The sequence below is a fragment of the Colobus angolensis genome, unplaced genomic scaffold, assembly GCF_000951035.1.
Source record: "Colobus angolensis palliatus isolate OR3802 unplaced genomic scaffold, Cang.pa_1.0 Scaffold47, whole genome shotgun sequence".
NCBI classification, from domain to species: domain Eukaryota; kingdom Metazoa; phylum Chordata; class Mammalia; order Primates; family Cercopithecidae; genus Colobus; species Colobus angolensis.
In genome coordinates, this window is record NW_012118154.1 from 4,364,612 (window position 1) to 4,384,671 (window position 20,060).

Here is a 20,060-nt window from a genome sequence, read left to right on the forward strand (position 1 = left end):
CTCCCGAGTAGCTGGGACTACAGGCGCTTGCCACCATGCCTGGCTAATTTTTTGTATTTTTAATAAAGACAGGATTTCGCCATGTCGGCCAGGTTGGTCTCGAACTCCTGACCTCAAGTGATCTGCCTGTCTTGGCCTCCTAAAGTGCGAGGATTACAGATGTGAGCCACCATGCCCGGCCCTGCTTAAGCAATTCTATTTTTTTTTTTTTTTTTAAGTAATTTATGGGCCGGAATGGTGGCACATTCCTGTAATCCCAACACATTGGGAGTCCGAGGTGGGCAGATCACTTGAGGTCAGGAGTTGGAGACCAGCCTGGCGAACAAGGGGAAACCCCGTCTCTACTAATAATACAAAAATTAGTTGGGCATGGTGGCACATGCCTGTAATTGCAGCTACTCAGGAGACTGAGTCAGGAGATTTGCTTGAACCCAGGAGGCAGAAGTTGCAGAGAGCCGAGATTGTGCCACTGCACTCCGACCTGGGTGACAGAGTGAATCCATCTCAAAAAAAAAAAAAGAAAAAGAAAATAAGTAAATAAATAAATTATGACATGATATCATCAACCAATAAATTATGAAACAAAAGCTTTGTGATCAGAGATCCTTTTTTTTGGTTTGCTTTGACATGGAGTTTCGCTCTTGTTGCCCAGGCTGGAGTGCAATGGCTCGATCTCAGCTCACTGCGACTTCCGCCTCCCGGGTTCAAGTGATTCTCCTGCCTCAGCCTCCCAAGTAGCTGTGATTACAGGCATGCATCACCATGCCCGGCTAATTTTGTATTTTTTTGAGTAGAGATGAGGTTTCACCATGTTGGTCAGGCTTGTCTCAAACTCCTGATCTCAAGTTCTCACCGTGTTGCCCAGGCTGGAGTGCAGTGGCTCGATCACGGCTGAATGCAGCCTCCGCCTCCCCGGGCTCAAGTGATCTTCCCACTTCAGCCTCCCCAGTTGCTGGGACTACAGGCACATGCCAGCACACCCAGCTAATTTTTGTATCTTTTTTGAGAGAGATGGGGTTTTTGCCATGTTGCCCAGGTTGGTCTCAATCCTGTGCTCAATCCTCCCACCTCAGCCTCCAAAGGGCTAAGATTACAGGTGTGGGCCACTGTGCCCGGCCCAATCTGGCCTCTTCTTATAAGGGCAGGTTATAAGAGGTTTGGTGAGATTAGTAGCTCATTCATGAGAGTTCCACTTTCATGACCTAATTACCTCCCAGAGGCCCCACCTCCAAATACCATAACATTGAGGATTAGGGTTTCAATATATGAATTGGGAGAGGGAGATACACAAACATTCCATCCATGACTGATGCCATTTCTCTCAGGAAATTTTTCCTGACACCTAAAGTGCAGGATTGGTGTTCACAGTCCGCTGACCTTCACTACATGGGACTGGAAATGTCTGGGTACGTGGCCTTTCTCCCCCAATAAAGTATAAACCCTGTGAGAGCAGACAGTTTCTGTCTTGATTCACAGCAGTGTTCCTAAGACCTTGCCTGGGACCCAGCAAAGTGCATGTACTCTGGGAACATGTGTCAAGCATGCACCTGTCACCTCCCTACCACATTAATAAAGACCACATTTTGCAGGATTTCTTAAAATCTCCAAGGTTACATTTTTCAGGTTACCTTGTTTCTCTAAATGTCCCTGTCACTTTCCCCTACCCTATCCCTAATGCCTCAGCTTTCCTTGAAATCTGAAATCAGTTCAACAGATAGGCCAATGGTTTTTATCATATTTTATTTATTTATTTATTTGTTTATTTGTTGAGAAGGAGTTTTGCTCTTGTTGCCCAGACTGGAGTGCAGTGGCGCGATCTAAGCTCACTGCAACCTCAGCCTCCCTAGTAGCTGGGATTACAGGCGCCTGCCACCACACCCAGCTAATTTTGTATTTTCGGTAGAGACAGGGTTTCACTATGTTGACCGGGCTGGTCTCGAACTCCTGACCTCAGACAGTCCACCCTCCTCAACCTCCCAAAGTGCTGAGATTACAGGTGTGAGCCGCTGTGCCCGGCTCAGTTAATGTTATTTTTTTAGGAACCTAATTCATCTCTCCAGCAAAGGACACCTGCAGAGATGTCCCCAGTCCTTCACTTCTATGTTCGTCCCTCTGGCCATGAGGGGGCAGCCTCTGGACACACTCGAAGGAAACTGCAAGGGAAACTGCCAGAGCTGCAGGGCGTCGAGACTGAACTGTGCTACAATGTGAACTGGACAGGTCGGGCCCAGGCGTTGGATTCTTGGGGGACATGTCTCAGTGCTGGGGGCAGTGTCTCAAGGTGTCCTTGCCCTGTCTCCCTGCAGCTGAGGCCCTCCCCAGTGCTGAGGAGATGAAGAAGCTGATGTGGCTGTTTGGTTGCCCGTTAGTGCTGGATGATGTTGCTCGGGAGTCCTGGCTCCTTTCTGGCTCCAGTGACCTGCTGCTGGAGGTCGGGCCCAGGTAAGTATCTCATCCTGCCCACGCCTTTCTCCTGCTTTCCTCCGCTTCCTCTTGTGATCCTTGGGAGATTTGTTTTTCCTTTGCTCTTTGCTACTTCCTGCCTAGGAAACCATGCATGTGCTTTCCCCATTTGGGTAGATCCCTCCAAAGACCACCCTGCTCCAAAACACGTTCTCAAAGCAAAATAAATTGGATTCCAAGTTAAAATCAAACAGTTTTGGCCGGGCGCGGTGGCTCACGCCTGGAATCCCAGCACTTTGGGAGGCCGAAGCAGGCGGATCACGAGATCAGGAGATCGAGACCATCCTGGCTAACGTAGTGAAGCCCTGTCTCTACTAAAGATACGAAAAATTAGCCGGGCCTGGTGGCATGCACCTGCAGTCGCAGCTACTCAGGAGGCTGAGGCAGGAGAATTGCTTGAACCCGGGAAGCAGAGGTTGCAGTGAGCCAAGATATGCGCCACTGCACTCCAGCCTGGGCGACAGAGGGAAACTCTGTCTCACAGAAAAAAAAAAAAATAGTTTTGATGCTAGAGGATAGTTATGGTTTGGTTTGAGTGAACTTTGAAAGCAGGTTTCTTGTTGCCCAGCCTGAGGCTGAAAGCCGATGGTGAGGGGATAGCGGTGGGAAGTTGTCCAGACAACAGTGGGCAGGATCCACCCTCTCATCTGAGGCCTGCCAGGGGTTCTCCAGTCCTAACCATCAGGCCCATTGCTCAGGCTGAACTTCTCCACTCCAACATCTACCAACATCGTGTCAGTGTGCCACGCCGCTGGGCTGGGGCCTGTGGATCGTGTGGAGACCACCCGGCGCTACCGGCTCTCGGTGAGGTGGTGGGGAATCAGGAGGAGGAGATGGGCCAGAGATAGAAGATTAGATCCTAAACTCTAGAGAGAAGCAGGGACAGGTGCTCCTGGCTTTAGGCCTGCTCTATATGGTTGTACAGGTTGTTCACTGCCTGAAGGTACCTGGTTAAGGGGTAAATGAGGCAGAAATCCAGCCTATGCTTCCCTTAATCTGTGCATCCTGGCATGGATTCATACCTGGAAAGGGCATCTTTTTATAATGTGAGAAAAAGTGCCATATGGGGTGGCAGTGGGCTGGCCTTGCATGACTAAGAGGGTAGGAAGGTGGACCATTTCTCTCCATTCTTAAACTCTTCACCCCTTGCCCTCTGTATGTCTGCACTCCTAGTTTGCCCACCCTCCGTCGGCTGAGGTGGAAGCCATTGCTCTGGCTACCCTGCACGACCGGATGACAGAGCAGCACTTCCCCCATCCCATCCAGAGTTTCTCCCCTGAGAGCATCCTGGAACCCCTCAATGGCCCTATCAATATACTGGGCGAGGGCCGGCTTGCACTGGAGAAGGCCAACCAGGAGCTTGGTGAGTAACTGGGGAGGGAGGTGTAGGGCCCAGGACAGGCCAGTAGGGGTGCTGAGATCTGGAATGTGGCTGCCTGAGTTCTGTAGTCACCTCTTCCTGGATTTGTCTCCTAGGTCTGGCTTTAGACTCTTGGGACCTAGACTTCTACACCAAGCGCTTCCAGGAGCTACAGCGGAACCCGAGCACTGTGGAGGCCTTTGACTTGGCGCAGTCCAATAGGTGGGGAGGAATAGGATTGTTCTGATACCTGAGCCCATGGATATTGGGAGAGACCACAGGGACTCGCCTTCATGGCTCTCCCTTGGCTTAGGGGCCTCCCTGAGTCTCTGAGGGCCTGGGCTCCCCTCATCCATCAAGGAGTCTATATTCAAATTTTGGTTTTATCTTCACTTTGGCTCTGGATAATCCAAAATGACAGAATACTTGAAGATTATGACTTTTTGGAATATATTTTGATCTATTATCTAAGTATGAATTTGGCTGTAACTCTGCTGTTAAATGCTGGTGAGAAGACAGGGCATTAAGAAATGACCCCGTTTCCACCTACCTTCCCCTCCCTGCATCATCCCCTGCAGCGAGCACAGCCGACACTGGTTCTTCAAGGGCCAGCTCCACGTGGATGGGCAGAAGCTGGAGCACTCACTGTTTGAGTCCATCATGAGCACCCAGAAATCCTCAAACCCCAACAACGTCCTCAAATTCTGTGATAACAGCAGGTGGGTTGTGCCCTAGACTGGGGTGGCATCAGGACCCAGGGAGGGGAGGCCCCAGGCCCTGCTTGGGTTAGTGTAGATCCCAGAAAGGAAGCAGGGTCCAGGACGGATATGTCCACAGTGCAATCCAGGGAAAGGAAGTCCGATTCCTACGGCCTGAGGACCCCACACGGCCGAGCCGTTTCCGGCAACAGCAAGGTCTGAGACATGTTGTCTTCACAGCAGAGACTCACAACTTTCCCACAGGTGAGCTGGGTTCCCTGGAGAAGTAGGTGAGATCACAGAATAGGGCAGGGCAAAGGTCCCAGGGCCCTGTGCTGGGCCTGGGGAAAATTATCAGGGAAGCTGGTTGTCCTTATTTTCAGGGGGGTGGTCAGAGATGGGATTTGTCTCTGAGGCACCCAGACCTCTCCCCACTCTCTCTTTGCAGGAGTATGCCCCTTTAGTGGTGCGACCACTGGTACAGGGGGCCGGATTCGAGATGTCCAGTGCACAGGCCGTGGGGCCCATGTGGTGGCTGGCACTGCCGGCTATTGCTTTGGAAATCTGCATATTCCAGGTTCCATCTCCTTCCTCTCTATCCACCTTCCCTTCTGGATTCCTTGTCCTGGCAGGCACCAAACTTTTATCTCTTAGGTCATAGGGTCATCCTGGGTGCCTTTTCTTGGGAGGGAGGGCTCTAAGATAGCTGGCCTTTCACTACCTGTGATCATCAGTGTAGACCTGGGGAGATGAGGTGGCCAGACTGACTTTGCAGGTCCGCGATTTTCTTTAGAAACTAGCCTTCATTCAGCCAGAAAGCATGATACTGGATTGGTCTTATGATCACCACCTGCCCCTCAAATCTGGTTTCTTAGAAAGCCTGAGAAACTTGACCAGGTGTGGTGGCTCATGTCTGTAGTCCCAGCACTTTGGGGGGCTGAGGTGGGCGGATCACAAGATCAGGAGATCGAAACCATCCTGGCTAACACAGTGAAATCCCATCTCTACTAAAAATACAAAAAAATTAGCTGGGTGTGTTGATGGGTGCCTATAGTCCCAGCTACTCGGGAGGCGGAGCTGAGAGAACGGCGTGAACCCAGGAGGCGGAGCTTGCAGTGAGCCAAGTTTGCACCACTGCACTCTAGCCTGAGCGACAGACTGAGACTCGATCTCAAAAAAAAAGGAAAGCCTGTGAAACTGATTGTGAGAGTCAGAAAGGAGGCTGGTGTGGGTGGTGGAGAGAAGACCAGTGCCTCACTGCAGGCTCTGTGGCTTCCTAAAACAGGACTTCCTGAAGTGGAACATTGCAGCCATGCAAGTGGTCCTTGGTGGTCTTGACCCTTCTTGAAGGATGCAGGCTGCTCTGGCCTCTGTCTTCACAGTTCATTCAGTTCATTGAGTTCTCTCTCCTTCCCTTCCAGGTTACAATCTGCCCTGGGAGGATCCAAGCTTCCAGTATCCTGGGAACTTTGCCCGACCCCTGGAGGTTGCCATTGAAGCCAGTAATGGAGCTTCTGACTATGGCAACAAGTTTGGGGAACCAGTGTTGGCTGGTGAGACTGGGGGTGTGGAGGGACGACAAACACCCAGAGGGGCTTCTGGGTGGGGTGTGCTACCCAGGGGCTGTGCTATTGGGTGAGCACTGAGGGAACTGAGTGACACGTCCCTCTGATGTTCACCCTCCAGGCTTTGCGCGCTCTTTGGGCCTCCAGCTCCCAGACGGCCAGCGGCGTGAGTGGATCAAGCCCATCATGTTCAGTGGGGGCATTGGGTCCATGGAAGCTGACCATATAATCAAGGAGGCCCCAGAGCCAGGTAAGAGCCTGCCACTTTTCTCTGGATCCAGCCAGCTTTTTCCCCGGCACAGGATGACTGCAGTGAGGGAACTTAGGGACCACTTCAGTGGTTAGTTTTTAATGTATTGGCTTACGTTATGCATCACATAATGATGGATAACTCGTTCTGAGAAATGTGGTTATTAGGTAATTTCATTATTGTGCCAACTGTGCCCACTTCATAGAGTGTACGTACACAAACCTAGATGGTATAGCTTACTACACAGTCACTCCACACGGCCTCTTACTGGCAACATTATCCAGGAATTTTGTACACTTAGGAGCCATGATGAACAAAACAGCATGAGAATAAATTAAGCATAAGAGAAAATAATGCAATCAAGACATGGTGGGCCGGGCAGGGTGGCTCACACCTGTAATCCCAGCACTTTGGGAGACTGAGGCAGGTGGATCACCTGAGGTCAGGAGTTCAAGACCAGCATGGCCAACGTGGTGAAACACCATTGCTACTGAAAATACAAAAATTAGCCAGGTGTCATGGTGTGCGCCTGTAGTCCCAGCTCCTCAGGAGGCTGAGGCACAAGAACCACTTGAAGCCGGGAGGTAAAGGTTGCAGTGAGTGGAGATCACACCACTGCACTCCAGCCTGGACGACAGTGCAAGACCTTGTCAAAAAAAAAAAAAAAAAAAACCAAAAAAAAAAAAAAAAAAAAAAAAAAGACATGGTAAATATGAGATATATGAAGCTGCTGTCAATGTAACATGGCATACTGTTTTTAAGTTAACTTTTTTTCTCTTTTTTGTTAATTATTATTATTTTTAATCTACATTTTCTTTCTCAAGCAGGACTTTTTTTCTCTTTTTAGAGACAGGGTCTTGCTTTGTCATCCAGGCTGAAGAACAGTGGTTCTATCCTAGCTCACTGTGGCCTTGAGCTCCTGGGCTCAAGCAATTCTCCTGCCTCAGCCTCCCAAAGCACTGGGATTACAGGTGTGAGCCATGGTGCCCAGCCAAAATAAAAGTGTTTTATATAAGTAGAATGAGTACGTTCTAAAATAACAGTAAAAAGTATAGTTGGCTGGGCACAGTGGCTCATGCCTGTAATCCCAGCACTTTGGGAGGCCAAGGCAGGGGGATTACTTGAGGCCAGGAGTTTGAGACCAGTCTGGGGAATATAGTCAGACCCCATCTCTAAAAAAATTAAGAAATAAAAATCAGCTGGATATGGTGGTGTACACCTGTAGTCCCAGCTACTCAGGAGGCTGACGTGGGAAGATCGCTTGAGCCAAGGAGCTCAAGGCTGTAGTGAGCTATGATCATACCACTGCACTCAAGCATGAGTGACAAGAGTGAGACCCTGTCTCCAAAAAAGAATAAAAATTAAAAATGTAGCCACTGCTCACGCCTGTAATCCCAGCACTTTGGGAGGCCATGATGGGCAGATCACCTGAGGTCAGGAGTTCAAGACCAGCCTGGCCAACATGGTGAAACCCCCTCTCTACCAAAAATTCAAATATTAGCTTGGTGTGGTGGCACGCACCTGTAATCCCAGCTACTCGGGAGGCTTAGGCAGGAGAATCACTTGAACCTGGGAGGCAGAAGTTGCAGTGAGCCAAGATTGTACCACTGCACTCCAATCTGGACGACAGAGTGAGACTCTGTCTCAAAATAAAATAAAATAAAAATTTAAAAAAGCATAGTAAATACATAAACTAGCAATAGTCATTTATTGTCATTATGAAACATTATGTAGTATAATTCGATAATGGTCTGCAGTATACTTTTGTGTGACTGGCAGTGCAGTAGGTTTATTTACAATAGCATCACCACCAGCGTGCCACGATGTCACTAGGCAATAGGAATTTTTCAGCACCATTATAATCTTAAGGGATCACTGTTGTCTATGCGGTCTTTTGTGAAGCAAAATGTCATCAGCTCATGACCATAATGGAATCATACAATATGTGAACTTTTGCGTCTGCCTTCTTTCACTTAGCTTGATGTTTTCAGGGGTTATCCTTGGCATCAGTACTTTCTTTTCTTTTTATGGCTGAATAATATCCCATTATATAGCTAGGTCACATTTTGTGTACCCATTCCTTAGTTGTTGGGCTTAGGAGTTGCTTCAACTTTTTAGCTGTTACGCGTAATGCTGCTGTGAACATTTATGTACACGTTTTTTTTGTTTTTTTTGTTTCTTTTTCGAGATGGAGTCTCGCTCTGTCACCCAGGCTGGAGTGCACTGGCGCGATCTCGGCTCACTGCAAGCTCCACCTCCCGGGTTCACGCCATTCTCCTGCCTCCGCCTCCCAAGTTCACACCATTCTCCTGCCGAGTAGCTGGGACTATAGGTGCCCACCACCACACCCAGCTAATTTTTTTGTATTTTTTTAGTAGAGATGGGGTTTCACCGTGTTAGCTAGGATGGTCTTGATCTCCTGACCTCATGATCTGCCCACCGTGGCCTCCCAAAGTGCTGGGATTACAGGCGTGAGCCACCGCGCCCAGCCTATGTACAAGTTTTTGTATGAACATATGTTCTCATTTCTCCCAGGTATATAGGGGTGGAATTGCTGGGTCATGTGGTAACTATGTTCAGCTTTTCAAAAACTTGCCAAATTGTTTTCCAAAGCAGCTGTACCATTTTACATTCCCTCTAGCAGTGTGTGAGGGTTCCAGTTTCTCCACGTCCTTGACAACACTTGTTATTACCTGTCCTTTCCATTGTAAGACATCACAGTGGGTATGAAGTAGTATTTCATTGTGGTTTTGGTTTGTTTTTCTCAATGACTAATGATGTTGAGTGTGTTTTCTTTTCTTTTTTTTTTTTTTTTCTGTAGAGACAGGGTCTTGCTCTGTTGCTCAGGCTGGAGTGCAGTGGTGCGATCTCAGCTCACTGCAACCTTCGCCTCTGGGTTCAAGCAATTCCCCTGCCTTAGCCTCCCGAATTGCTGGGATTACAGGCACGTGCCACCACGCCCAGCTAATTTCTTTTGTATTTTAGTAGAGATGGGGTTTCACCATGTTGCCCAGGCTGGTCTCGAACTCCTGAGCCCAGGTAATCTGCCCACCTCAGCCTCCCAAAGTGCTAGGATTACAGGCGTGAGCCACCGCGCCCGGCCGAGCATGTTTTTGTATGCTAGTTAGCTATTTGTATGTCTTCCTTAAAGAAACATCTATTCAGATCCTTTCCTATTTCTTTTTTTGTTTTTTGAGATGGAATCTCACTCTGTCACCTAGGCTGGAGTACAGTGGTGCGATCTCAGCTCACTGCAACCTCCATCTTCTGGGCTCAGGTGATCCTCCCACCTTAGCTTCCTGAGTAACTGAGATTATGAGCTCCTGCTACCATGCCTGGCTTATTTTTGCATTTTTTGTAAAGATAGGATTTCACCGTGTCAGCTAGGCTGGTCTCAAATTCCTGAGCTCAAGCGATCCGCCCGTCTCAATCTCCCAAAGTGCTGGGAGTGTGGGTGAGTTCTCCCACAGCTTCTACCCTGGAGTCCCTGGACTTCAGGATCCTTCCGCATCCAGAGGTTGCAGTGAGCCGAGATTGCATCACTTCACTCCAGCCTGGGCAATAGAGCAATAGTGTATAAGCCTTACTTCTATTTTTAAATTTACTCCTAATTGTTTTTATTCTTTTTGATGCTACTGTAAATAGACATACATATTTTTGCCTTTTTCATTTTTCGCTTAGCAGTATATCTTAGAAATAATTTCATACTGATGAAGTCATATTACTTCATTACATTCCTACATTCTCTTTTTTTGGTGGCTTAGTCTTTCATTGTATAGACATACCACAGTTTAGTTAATCAGGTCTCTGTTGTCAGCCTTTAGATTATTTCGTGTCCTTGCTAATACAAACATTACTATGGTGTTTAATCTTGTAAGTAGGTGATTTTATACCTGAGCAGGATAACTTCCTCAAAGTGTATTTACCCAATCAGAGACTATGTGCATTTGTCATTTTGGTTGTTAATGCCAAATCACAGTTTACTCTCCTATCAACCCAGTCAAGTAGTAAGGCTTCCGGGTTAGGCAGGGTGGCTCACGTGTGTAATCCCAGCACTTCGGGAGACTGAGGTGGGCGGATCACCTGAGGTCAGGAGTTTGAGACCAGCCTGGCCAACAAGGTGAAACCGTGTCTCTACTAAAAAAATACAAAAATTAGCCAGGCATGACGGTAGGCGACTGTAATGCTAGCTACTCAGGAGGCTGAGGCAGGAGAATTGCTTGAACCCAGGAGGTGGGGGTTGCAGTGAGCCGAGATCGCGCCACTGTGCTTCAGCCTGGGCAACAGAGCACTCAAAAAAAAAAAAAAGTGTCAGGCTTCTCCTCCCCTAACATCAGCTTCCTCTGTCCTCACGCTGCCTTGCTTTCGAGGCCTCTTCTCGTGGCTTTCCCGGTGTTCTGATTCTGCCTTCCCTTCTTACAGGCATGGAAGTTGTAAAGGTTGGAGGTCCCGTCTACAGGATTGGAGTTGGAGGTGGAGCTGCTTCGTCTGTGCAGGTGAGTGGGAATTGCTAAAGGTGCAGAATCCTTGATATAACCGGGCCCCAGGCATGGGAGCGCGTACAGGAGCTTCCAGCCTCGCTGAACTAAGCTATGCCATATATGCCCCCAGGTGCAGGGAGATAACACCAGTGACCTGGACTTTGGGGCTGTGCAGCGAGGAGACCCGGAGATGGAACAGAAGATGAACCGTGTTATCAGGGCTTGTGTGGAGGCCCCCAAGGGAAACCCCATCTGTAGCCTTCATGATCAGGGCGCTGGTGGCAATGGTGAGGAAAGGAATTAGAACAAGAGACTGGGCCTGCCTGGTATCCTGCCAGGTTTGGCTTAGGGAGAGGTATCAGGAATCTCCAACCAAGCACCCAGCTCTGGGTCCCATTCTCCACGCTCTGTCCATTCTAGACAGGTTCAGGGTTGGAAGGGTGGGAGCCTGCTGCCGTGGGATGATTGATTGGTGGTGAGGGCGTGGCAGCAGTTGACACAGGAACACACAGAATTAGGGGCTCCTTTGGAGACCAGGGACTGCCCTTTGTTGCCTGAACACCACTGGGTCACTGCTTCTCCTTGCAACCCTCTCACCAGGCAACGTCCTAAAGGAGCTGAGTGACCCAGCTGGAGCCATCATTTACACCAGCCGCTTCCAGGTGGGTCTCATCCCCCGAAGTCTGGCATTTTCCCATCCCTGCCAGCCCCAGCCCACGCCCGCCCATCTCTCTCTTGCAACAACATGAGACGTGGGAGTGCCCACTGGCCCTTCTCTTTCCTCCCCGCCATGGCTGTGCAGCTCGGGGACCCGACCCTGAATGCCCTGGAAATCTGGGGGGCCGAGTACCAGGAATCAAATGCACTTCTCCTGAGGTCCCCTGACCGGAACTTCCTGACTCGTGTCAGTGCCCGTGAACGTTGCTCAGCGTGCTTCGTGGGCACCATCACTGGAGACCAAAGAGTGAGTTGGCCCAGGGAGTCGGGAGCAGACACTGGGGCAGACGTGAGCCACCTAGGTATGGGCTAGAGGGAGAGCTGTCAAGGGAGAGAGACGAGAGGAAGATGGGAGGTGGTGGCAAACAAGCTTTGGGGAATGTAGGAGCCAAGGAAGGGCAGGGACACAATACGGACACCAAACAAGGAGTGGAAAGCACATTTGTGCCCTGATTTCTAGGAATATTCCCTGCTGGTGGTCACAGTTTCATCCCCCCGGGTGGGGTCCCTGGGGTCTATAGATAGTGCTGGTGGACGATCGGGAATGTCCTGTCGGAAGAAATGGCCAGGGGGATGCCCCCCCGACACCCCCGCCAACCCCTGTGGACCTGGAGCTCGAATGGGTGCTGGGCAGGATGCCTCGGAAGGTATGTGGGGTTGGGGGGATGGGTTTCTCCTGTGGTCCGCTCCACACCACCCTTTACCCCACATGCACTTTGTCACCTGTGTGCCCAGCCCGCTGCAGGTGCTCACACTCCCTGTCGCCGTCTGTGTTGCAGGAGTTCTTCCTCCAGAGGAAGCCCCCTGTGCTACAGCCTTTGGCCTTGCCCCCAGGGCTGAGCGTGCGCCAGGCTCTGGAGAGGGTTCTGAGGCTGCCCGCTGTGGCCAGCAAGCGCTACCTCACCAATAAGGTCCTCCCTGCACCCCTCCTCTGCCCCCTGCCTGCTTCCTCTGTGCACCCCTCTCTGCCCTACCACCCTTAGAAACTACTGTGGGGGGTTTTGCCTGGCCCTGGGGGGAAGCAACAGGGGCGGGGCAGCCACCCTGACGGCCTAGTCTCCCTGCTACCCACCTTCTGAGTAGAGCTGTTGTCTGCACTGGGGGAATGCCAGGCCTCCCACCGCCCTGGGTCCCTTGGGGGCGGGTGCAGGAGCACAGGCTGTCTCTGTCCCTTGCTGTCTTGCTAACCCCACCTGGTTCCACAGGTGGACCGCTCCGTGGGCGGCCTGGTGGCCCAGCAGCAGTGTGTGGGGCCCCTGCAGACTCCTCTGGCAGATGTAGCGGTTGTGGCACTGAGCCATGAGGAGCTCGTAGGGGCTGCCACAGCCTTGGGAGAGCAGCCAGTCAAGAGCCTGCTGGACCCCAAGGTCGCTGCCCGGCTGGCCGTGGCTGAAGCCCTCACCAACTTGGTGTTTGCTCTGGTCACGGACCTCCGGGTGAGTTCTCCCATAGCTTCTACCCTGGAGCCCCCAGCTTCAGGACCCTCCGGCATCCATCTGTAGCCCTTCATTTCATGTTGCAACCTCCCCGTCCCCCTGCACCCCTGTCCTCTCCACATCTCTCTTCCCCTCTAATGCCGTGCCTCTACCACCCCAGGATGTGAAGTGTAGCGGGAACTGGATGTGGGCAGCCAAGCTCCCAGGGGAGGGCGCAGCTTTGGCGGACGCCTGTGAGGCTATGGTGGCAGTGATGGCAGCCCTGGGTGTGGCAGTGGACGGTGGCAAGGACTCCCTTAGCATGGCTGCTCGGGTTGGCACTGAGACCGTGCGGGCTCCTGGTGAGGTGTGGGGGCCCCAGAGGGGGGAGGAGGAACTACGGGGCTGGCCTGGCAACTCATTCCTTTGGACTCCTCCTTGCTCTACAGGGTCACTGGTCATCTCAGCCTATGCCGTCTGCCCAGACATCACAGCCACTGTGACCCCAGACCTCAAGCATCCTGAAGGGAGAGGTATGGTAGTGGCCCATCCCATCGCCTTGTGTGTTCTTTGCTTGGCCCCTGCTTTGAGTGCTGGGCCCCCATCTCAACACTGGGCTGTGGTGTTTTCTGGGACTGATTGTCTGGGCGTCTCACCACATGCTGGGAACAGCAGTGCTGTGAGCACCTCAGGGACGGGTCCTCCTGAGGTGTCCCCCTCCCCTCACCCCTCCCTGTCTCCCCAGGCCATCTGCTTTATGTGCCTTTGAGCCCTGGGCAGCACCGGCTGGGGGGCACGGCTCTGGCCCAGTGCTTCTCCCAGCTCGGGGAGCACCCTCCAGACCTGGACGTTCCTGAGAACTTGGTGCGTGCCTTCAGCATCACCCAGGGGCTGCTGAAAGGTCAGTGAAGCCCCCTGGGGAGATGGCGCACGGGGTGCCAGGCGTGCAGCAGGCGTTCACCAGCTGGGCAGTGGGGCAAGAGGGACTCCAGTGGACAACGTACCTCAGATCCCCCGACATTCTCACACACGCTCTTGACGGACTGACTCTGGAAGGTGGAGGGGGGCTGTCAGGTTTGGGCCCCGAGGTTGCCGACCTTTCTTCTCCTTCCTCCAGACCACCTCCTCTGCTCAGGCCACGATGTCAGCGATGGAGGCCTCGTCACATGCCTGCTGGAGATGGCCTTTGCTGGAAATTGTGGGCTACAGGTGGATGTGCCTGTCGCTGGGGTTGATGGTAAGGAACCTGGGGTCTAGTCTCCGGCCTGGGCTGCCTTCTCTACCCTGCAGACCCCATCTCCAGTATATTAAAGAGTGGAGTGCCCTCCAATCCCCTTTCCCTGAGTCTTCCCCTACTAGCTTTTCTGTGCTGTGTCTCTGACAGCTGAACTGGATGGAACTGGCTGGCACCCGCCATGTTCCTGCCTGTCTCTGAGACTTCCCATCCCTGAGATGTCCATGATGAAACATCCTCAGTCCCGCCCTCCCAGCCCTCATCCTTTCTCATCCCCACCCTAACTCCCTGGCTGTGTCCCTCTGACCCCTGCCCCAGCCCTTCCTGCATTCCCCTGATCCCCGCCCCAACTTCCTCAGCCCTTCTTGCATCCCCCTAACTCCCTCTGTTGCTCTCCCAGTCCTGTCTGTGCTGTTCGCTGAGGAGCCAGGCCTGGTGCTGGAGGTACAGGAGCCAGACCTGAACCAGGTGCTGAAGCGTTACTGGGATGCTGGCCTCCACTGCCTGGAGCTGGGCCACACAGGCGAGGCCGGGCCCCACGCCACGGTGAGGAAGTGAGGGAGAGAGCAGTGTGCAGTGGGCAGTCAGAGTGGGGCGGCCATGGTCCATCCCTCCCCCACTGTGGAGAGGCCATCCTTTCTCCTAGCCCAGGGAGATTTGTTCCTCTTCCTAGGTCCGGGTGTCAGTGAACGGGGCTGTGGTTCTGGAGGAGCCTGTTGGGGAGCTGCGAGCCCTCTGGGAGGAGACGAGTTTCCAGCTGGACCGGCTGCAGGCAGAGCCTCGCTGTGTGGCAGAGGAGGAACGGGGCCTGAGGGAGCGGACGGGGCCCAGCTATTGCCTGCCCCCCACCTTTCCCAAAGCCTCCGTGCCCCGTGAGCCTGGTGAGGGAGTGTGTGCAGAGGCTTTGCGTCCTGGGGGCACTGAGCCTGGATGCCTGGGCCTGCCCTGGAAAAGGTGTCTGGGGAGTTGGGGTGAGGAAGTAACTTTCTGGCCCAAAGACAATTATTCTTCCCCAAGGTGGTCCCAGCCCCCGAGTCGCCATCTTGCGAGAGGAGGGCAGTAATGGAGACCGGGAGATGGCCGATGCCTTCCACTTGGCTGGGTTTGAGGTGAGCAGGGGGGCAGCTGGGGGTGGTTCTCCAGCCTCAGCTGCATGTCCTCCCACCCACACTCCTCCTCCCCATCTTCGCAGGTATGGGACGTGACCATGCAGGACCTCTGCTCTGGGGCAATTGGGCTGGACACTTTCCGCGGTGTGGCCTTCGTGGGCGGCTTCAGCTATGCAGATGTCCTGGGCTCTGCCAAAGGTCAGCGTGCAGCCTTCTGCCCACTCCCTTCCCCTACATTTCTGAAGAGGTACCTTTAGCCCCGTCTTCCTGGGCTGGGGATTGGCCTCTCACTCAACCGAGCTAGGAGAGAGTGGCCACATTCGTTCTGGGCCACATGCCAACAGAATGCTGGTAATAAATTTTTAATTTTTTCATTAAAAAGCTACTTGGGAGGCTGAGGCAGGAGAATCGCTTTAACCCAGGAGGCAGAGGTTGTAGTGAGCCGAGATCATGCCACTTCAGCCTGGGAAACAGCGAGATTCCATCTCAAAAAACAAAAAAAAAAAAAAGAAGGAAAGGAAGGAGGGAGGGAGGGAAAAGGAAGAAAGAAAGGAAACAGAAGAGCAGCCATGCGCCTTCATTCCCAGTTCCCTTTTCCGAGGTCCTCCACGTCTCACCCTGACTTCCCTATTCCCTGGCTAGGGTGGGCAGCTGCCGTGACCTTCCATCCCCTGGCCGGGGGTGAGCTGAGGCGCTTCCGGAAGCGACCAGACACCTTCAGCCTGGGCGTGTGTAATGGCTGTCAACTGCTGGCTCTGCTGGGCTGGGTAGGAGGCGACCCCAATGAGGATGCCATGGAGATGGGCCCTGACTCCCAGCCAGGCCTTCTGCTACGCCACAACCTGTCTGGGCGCTATGAGTCTCGCTGGGCCAGCGTGCGTGTGGGGCCTGGGCCAGCCCTGATGCTGCGAGGGATGGAGGGCGCCGTGCTGCCCGTGTGGAGTGCGCACGGGGAAGGTCAGGCCTGAGGAAGGTTGGGGGCGAGGGTGGGCGTGAAGGACCTTGACTCTCACTTCCCTCCTCCTTCTGTCCCAGGTTACGTGGCATTTTCTTCTCCGGAACTCCAAGCTCAGATTGAGGCCAGGGGCTTGGCTCCACTGCACTGGGCAGATGATGACGGGAACCCCACAGAGCAGTACCCTCTGAATCCCAATGGGTCCCCAGGGGGCGTGGCTGGCATCTGCTCCCGTGATGGCCGCCACCTGGCTCTCATGCCTCACCCTGAGCGGGCCGTGAGGCCTTGGCAGTGGGCATGGCGACCCCCTCCATTTGATACTCTGACCACCTCCCCCTGGCTCCAGCTCTTTATCAATGCCCGAAACTGGACCCTGGAAGGGAGCTGTTGACTGGCCACAGGGGCTCACCTAGGTCCCATGGTTTTTCCCGTGAGTGTGCTGCCCTCTCCCCTGTGACTTTCAGGAGCACCCCATGTTATTTCCAAAAGCATCTTGGACAGACAAGGACCAAAATACAAAATCTCAGCGGACTCAATGATCTGCCTGCTGATGTTCCTTCCGCGGCTGTGTCTATTTTCGGTTCTACTCTAACATGGCATTCCCTTTCTCAGCCCAGGAAACAGCATGTGGTTCACAGAAAAGAGTGACAAGGAAAAGTTAGGACTCCTGAGGTCGGAGCAGGGGCTTCTGTTGCCCACTTCACAACACCCAGTGGTCACCGGCATGCATTTGCCTCCTTGGCTCTGAGGGATGTTTTGCGCTCCCTTTTCTCATTATTGGAGTTTAGGGGGTGCAAACAAATTCAGCAATAGTGTGCAGATCAGCCCCTCACCACCTCATTGTTCTCATCTGGAACTGAAACTTTCTGGATTTCTCTTGAAGTGCTACACTGTACTGAATGGAAGGAATTGTTACTTGTGGAAGTTTCTCAGCATTTCTGGCTGTCTCAGGGCTGGCCTCAGAACCCAGCATTCCTGATATTTGCTTCTAAATTAGCAGCTCTTTTTATTTTATTTTATTTTTTGAGACAGTCTCACTCTGTCACCCAGGCTGGAGTACAGTGGTGTGATCTCGGCTCACTGCAACCTCTGCCTCCCAGGTTCAAGTGATTTTCCTGCCTCAGCCTCCCCAGTAGCTGTGAGTACAGGTGCCCACCACCACACCCAGCTAATTTTTGTATTTTTAGTAGAGACAGGGTTTCACAATGTATCCCAGGCTGGTCTCAAACTCCTAACCTCAAGTGATCCACCTGCCTCGGCCTCCCAAAGTGCTGGGATTACAGGTGGGAGGCTGCAATTTTGTACCTGGCCCAGCAGCTCTCTTTCTGATAGATGTGGTTGGTGCTCTCATCCCTAGATCCTAACCCTTTAGTATGCTGGAATTCTACTCTTATTCCATTAACTACTGTTGATTAGTTATTATTTCAAAGCAATGTCACTGGCCTCAGGGAGTTTATGTGTAACAGAATTAAAAACAATAGCTGTGTATAACACTTACCTCAAGCCACGCATGTGTGAGGCATTTTGTATGCTGGAATTCTACTCTTCACTTATTCCATTAACTATTGTTGATTAGTTATTATTTCAAAGCACTGTCACTGGCCTCAGGGAGTTTATGTGTAATAGAATTAAAAACAATTGCTGTGTATAACACCTCAATCCACGCATGTGTGAGGCATTTTGTATGTATCTGAATTAATTCTTACTAAAGTACTTGATAGCTCCTCCCCACCTTTTTAATGAAGGATGAATGAAGGTTGACCGCATTGCTTGGGGTCCACACATAGTGAAGGGGGCTGGGCTCACCAGGACTACATCTGCTTCCCACCATCCTGCAGTCTCACTTCCTGGAGGCAGTGTGTCGAGACTTCCTGCTGGCAGCTGTCTTTGCTTCCTTTGCTGTCCATTGCTTCCTTTGCTCACAGGACTGTGGATAGAGTTCCCTTCCTCGTGACTGTTGTGTTGTACACCTCAAGTCAGTTGGCTCCCTAGAGTGTTCAACATCTTGATAAAAGGAGTTTCCCTGAGAATGGAGACTATAATCCCAGACCCCTGAGGGCATGAGGGCTAGGAGAGCTCGGGTGGGGAGGCTGAGCACTTCTGTGTGCTCCTGGTAGAGCAGCACCCTAAGAAGAAACTGACAGTAATGAAACAATGGTAAATGATGGCTATGGGGAAAACAACTGTTTCAGAGATTTTCCTCATTGCTTTGCAAAGTGACTTACCCTGAGCAGTATGGGACTCCTCCGGATCATTTTTTTTTTTTTTTTAGTTAAACAATCATTTTATTGCTTGAGTACACATACAAATTTATGCGACCAGGGCAGAGGCTGTAGATGATTCATATTTCCAGTTGTCAGGGAGGACTCGCTTGGTCTTATAGTATCAAGCCAAACGGTGAATCCGGCTCTCTATCAGACGGAATTTAGCATCCTTATCCTTTCTGTTCCTCTCAAGATGCTTTCGAACAGCAACTGCTTTCTTAATTAAATGGTAGAGATCTTCAGGAAGATCAGGAGCAAGTCCCTTAGACTTAAGAATTCTTAAGATTTTATTGCCTGTCACAAAACGTACTTGTGCAACACCATGCGAATCTCTCAGGATCACACCAACTTGTGAAGGAGTCAGGCCCTTCTTGGCCAGTTTGTAAATCTGCTCCTTCACGTCGTCAGATGTCAACTTCAACCAAGTGGGGACGCTGCGTCGACAGGGCAAAGCGGACTGGGACAGGCCCTTCCTGGGAGCATGCATGCGACCCATGATGGCGGAGGTCAGGCAGCGAAAGGAGAGGGAGGGTCCGGATCATTTTTGACATTCGAATGTTCTTTCCTGACACTCGGAAAGGATAGACGTATGTCTTTCAGATTTATAGTATCAAACGTACAATTTGGGGGCTGGTACCAAGGCTTAGATACCAGGTTTATTAAGGGCTTGATGCCAAAGTCAAAGGATGGCATGTGAGGTAACCTCCTGGTTGGCTGTGATAGGTAAACTCATGGATTTTGAAGGGGGAGCAGTTTCTGGTTTGGGTCCCAATGGCCAAGTAAGACCCACCCTCCTCAGATACTATCAAGACCAAGTCCACTGGCTTTTCATCCGTGTTTTCATCCAGTAGCCATGTAACCCTGTCCTTGATGACTCCCACCCAGCTCCATTCCCACCCACCCACTCCCACGGGCCCTCTGGTGAACCCTCCAGGCTAGCTCTCTGCACCCTCCTTGCCTTCATGGAAAACCAGCTATCCTCTGAGAGCCACTTCTGCAGCCCCTCCAAGTGGCAACTTTTCTTCTCAAACTTCAACCTCACGTATCTCATCTTCCCCAGGCTAGGGAGTCGGGGTCCTCGTAACACTGCCAGACTGTTCACCCAGTTCAAAGAAAACCCTGCCCATTGCAGGCTCATGCCATTCTACTACATCCCTTTCGCCCAATTGTTTGTGTTCTACTGACTTCTCTGGCGCTCCCTGTGGGAGAGGGTGCCAATTCTTCAATAATTGATTCCTCTCTAGAAATAGAATGTTCCTGCCAGGTTCAGTGGCTCATGCCTGTAATTCCAACACTTTGGGAAGCCAAGGCTGGTGGATCACCTGAGTTTGAGACCAACCTGGCCAACATAGTGAAACCCTGTCTCTACTAAAAATACAAAAATTAGCTGGGTGTGGTGGTGTGCCCCCATAATCCCAGCTACTAGGGAGGCTGAGGTAGGAGAATCGCTTGAACCCAGGAGGCGGAGGTTGCCGTGAGCCGAGATCATGCCACTGCACTTCAGGCTGGGCAACAGAGAGTCCCTCTCAAAAAAAGAAAGGAAGGGAGG

General features: G+C 51.9%; 1 protein-coding gene across 1 annotated transcript in view; it reads left to right on the forward strand.

The window, feature by feature from the left end:
• Positions 1–16,807, forward strand: part of PFAS (phosphoribosylformylglycinamidine synthase) — a 19,573-nt gene extending 2,766 nt beyond the window's left edge. The window contains exons 2-28 of the mRNA XM_011958594.1: positions 2,040–2,220; positions 2,307–2,442; positions 3,162–3,267; positions 3,637–3,826; positions 3,940–4,045; positions 4,402–4,542; positions 4,661–4,785; positions 4,970–5,098; positions 5,943–6,074; positions 6,208–6,336; positions 10,759–10,832; positions 10,948–11,104; positions 11,418–11,479; positions 11,620–11,781; positions 12,056–12,181; positions 12,314–12,445; positions 12,740–12,970; positions 13,131–13,311; positions 13,399–13,482; positions 13,695–13,850; positions 14,067–14,186; positions 14,584–14,729; positions 14,857–15,064; positions 15,201–15,292; positions 15,376–15,490; positions 15,935–16,249; positions 16,328–16,807. Coding sequence (XP_011813984.1) covers positions 2,079–2,220; positions 2,307–2,442; positions 3,162–3,267; positions 3,637–3,826; positions 3,940–4,045; positions 4,402–4,542; positions 4,661–4,785; positions 4,970–5,098; positions 5,943–6,074; positions 6,208–6,336; positions 10,759–10,832; positions 10,948–11,104; positions 11,418–11,479; positions 11,620–11,781; positions 12,056–12,181; positions 12,314–12,445; positions 12,740–12,970; positions 13,131–13,311; positions 13,399–13,482; positions 13,695–13,850; positions 14,067–14,186; positions 14,584–14,729; positions 14,857–15,064; positions 15,201–15,292; positions 15,376–15,490; positions 15,935–16,249; positions 16,328–16,638 — 4,008 coding nt within the window. The 5' untranslated portion in view covers positions 2,040–2,078 and the 3' untranslated portion in view covers positions 16,639–16,807. The remainder of the gene's footprint in view (positions 1–2,039; positions 2,221–2,306; positions 2,443–3,161; positions 3,268–3,636; positions 3,827–3,939; positions 4,046–4,401; positions 4,543–4,660; positions 4,786–4,969; positions 5,099–5,942; positions 6,075–6,207; positions 6,337–10,758; positions 10,833–10,947; positions 11,105–11,417; positions 11,480–11,619; positions 11,782–12,055; positions 12,182–12,313; positions 12,446–12,739; positions 12,971–13,130; positions 13,312–13,398; positions 13,483–13,694; positions 13,851–14,066; positions 14,187–14,583; positions 14,730–14,856; positions 15,065–15,200; positions 15,293–15,375; positions 15,491–15,934; positions 16,250–16,327) is intronic.
• The last annotated feature ends 3,253 nt before the right edge of the window (positions 16,808–20,060 follow it).